This window comes from Mustela nivalis, assembly GCF_964662115.1.
Source record: "Mustela nivalis genome assembly, chromosome: 1".
NCBI lineage: Eukaryota > Metazoa > Chordata > Mammalia > Carnivora > Mustelidae > Mustela > Mustela nivalis.
Window position 1 is genome coordinate 122895085 of NC_139020.1, and position 2694 is coordinate 122897778.

Sequence of the window (2694 nt, forward strand, 5' to 3'; positions counted from 1 at the left end):
CTCTAAAGGCCAATAGCGGGTCCAGAGAGCACAATCGATCCCGACAAATCCGACTCTGGGCCCCTTTGCACTTGGACCACAGGCCACAAGGCTAAGCCCATGCAAGGCCAGTCGCCACTGCTAGAGTCATTCTACGCACTCTAAAACTCCGATGACCGGACTCCACAAGCCCTCAGGCAGGGCTTCCTGACTTCAGATTTTATGCACACAAAAGGTTACTTTTTGCAATGACAGATTGTCTTTATTCAAAACGTCTTTGTTCAACAAATGAACAGAGTAAGGAGGTGAACCTTCTAGGTACATTTCCAAGACATCGTCAAAACATTTATGACCATTTAGGATGTTTTTATTCTTTTAATTTTTGTCAACTTTCTACTTCCTGACTTCATAACCCGACATTCTGTCTAAAAGTAAACTTAGGTATCTAGGAGCACTGCTTTATACAAAGAAAATAATCATGTGGGTCCCTTTGTTTTAACTTTAAAGAAGCAAACACTATCATAGCATGATTTTAAATAGAAATATTTCCCTTTCTGTAGTTTTAAACTTTTAAGACTTTCCCCCCATACATAAAGAGCAAATGGCACCTAGTTGTGTCTGATGGCAAAACACAGAGACACAGCTAACTCTTCAGGGTGCAAAAGAAAAAAATATATATGCATATTCTAGATATAATACCAGGATCTGGGAGTTCTGGAGTCCAAAGCCCATCAGAGGAGAGAGAAGGGGACATAAATAAAGCAAAACTGCCTACTTTTTTTTTTTTTTTTTTTTTTTTTGTCCAAAGGGGGTACAGTCGGAGATTTGTTTTGGGACAGTCAGGATAGGGGCAGCTATATAGCTGTCATATGTTCACAAGTTTCTGGCACCTGTCTGCGCCTTGGGTCCGGGAGGACGCCACTACCATCCCCCTGGAAGAGAGGCAGAGTCTGGGGTGGGGTAGCGGGAAGCGGAATGGCTGACCCAAAGGCGTCTGCAGGACCCGGCGAGGTGCAGAGGACAGGGTGCAGACCCCGCTTCCAGGTCACCCTCCAGGTCTGGTGGGCTGGCCTGGGGTTACATGGCCGTGGCATGGGCTGACGAATAAGGGTCTATGCCAGTCTTGGTCATGCCCGGGAAGAGGATGTAGGCGACGGGGGGCTGCAGGGTGGAGGCAGACCAGGCAGTACAGTTACAGGGCACCACGTAGCCCGGATTGGTGGGGGACGGGTGCGTGTGCGTGTGTTGGCTGGGGCAGCTGAGGCTGCCGAAGGCGCCGTTCTGGTAGCCCAGGGTGGACGCGTAGGGCAGTGCGCCGGTGGCCAAGGTGTGGGGCACTTCACCCATCTTCTGGATGGCGCTTGAGCTAAACTGCGCGGGGTCCAGCAAGGAGTAGGGCGCCGAGGCTGGCGGCAAGAAGGCCCGGGCTTTCTCGGGCGCGCTCAGGAGGCCGTCGGAGGCCCCCACGGGCAGGCCAGCCGCCTTGAGCGGGTCCGTGTCGCCCAGGTAGGGCAGGGGGAAGACATACCTGTCCTTCTTAAGCAGGTTCTTGGGCTTGCGCCGTGGCCGGTACTTGTAGTCCGGGTGTTCCTTCATGTGTTGGGCGCGTAGCCTCTTGGCCTCATCGATGTACGGTCTCTTTTCTGCCTCGGACAGAAGCTTCCATTCGGCGCCTAGGCGTTTGCTGATCTCTGAGTTGTGCATCTTGGGGTTTTCCTGGGCCATCTTGCGCCGCTGGCCTCGGGACCATACCATGAAGGCGTTCATGGGTCGCTTGATGTGGTCTGAAGGTTTGGACATGGTCCCGAAGGCGGCTAGGCAGGTGGGGGTGGGGTGTGTAGGGGCTCTGCAGGCGAGCCTGGGCGCGGTTGTCTATCTGTCTGTTTGTCCGTCCTGAGCCGGTGCTCTGCGCTCCCCTCGCCTCTGCACCGCTGAGGGGAAGCCAGAGAGAAGCGCTAACCCCGCAAAGTTCAGCTGATCATGCCAGTCCCGGCACCCACGCAGGCCCCGGGGTGGGGGGTGAGTGAGGACAGGAGGGGTGGGGGAGGAGAGGGCAGCCAGCCGGGGGCTGCCGGCACCAGAGGGCCCAAGTACTGGAGTCTTTGGGATTAAGTGGCCAGGTAATTTGCTGGCTAGGACAGGAAGCTCCTCCTTCTCCCCCTCTCCACCTTCGCCTTCTCTGGTTCTCTTCTCTCCTATGTCTACCGCTGTGGTTCCCTCCCCCCTCCCGTGGTTCCCGGAGCTGCCTTGCCTAGCACAGCACCTGGCTGAGAATGCAGGGAGGCTGGTGAACGAGAGCCAAAAGCAGCGAAGTTCAAAGGCGAGGTGGGCCAGGACAGCACGCACTCTGACATAAGCGCGGGGCGGTGACTCCCCAACCTGGGCGCCAATCAGCAGCAGAGAAGGCAAGGGGGCCCACCTGCCAACGCGCCCGGGGAGGAAAGAGAGAGCGCGACTAGTGGGGGCGGGGAGAGGTGTGAGGGAAAGACGGAGAGAGGGAGAGAACAGAGCGGCCAGCTCAGGACTGGGGACTTAGATTCCACATTGTTTCTAGCACTGTCAACAAATAAAACTCTTCGTGGCTGCTTCCTTTCCCAGTCGTGCAAAGGAGAATTAGGTCTTAGAATACAAAGACCTAGGGATGGGGTAGCGAAGCGAGTGAGCCCAGAGCGCGTGTTGATAAATAGGACAGCCTCGCCGCTAAATGCAAGGACA

At 55.3% G+C, this 2694-nt stretch overlaps 1 protein-coding gene across 1 annotated transcript; it reads right to left on the minus strand.

Annotated features, from left to right (window-relative positions):
• Nucleotides 1–641: 641 nt before the first annotated feature.
• On the minus strand, nucleotides 642–2234 carry SOX14 (SRY-box transcription factor 14). Its single transcript, XM_082693055.1, has one exon. It carries the CDS (start codon nucleotides 1777–1779, stop codon nucleotides 1057–1059), a length of 723 nt encoding a protein of 240 aa, XP_082549181.1. The 5' UTR covers nucleotides 1780–2234; the 3' UTR covers nucleotides 642–1056.
• Nucleotides 2235–2694: the final 460 nt, after the last annotated feature.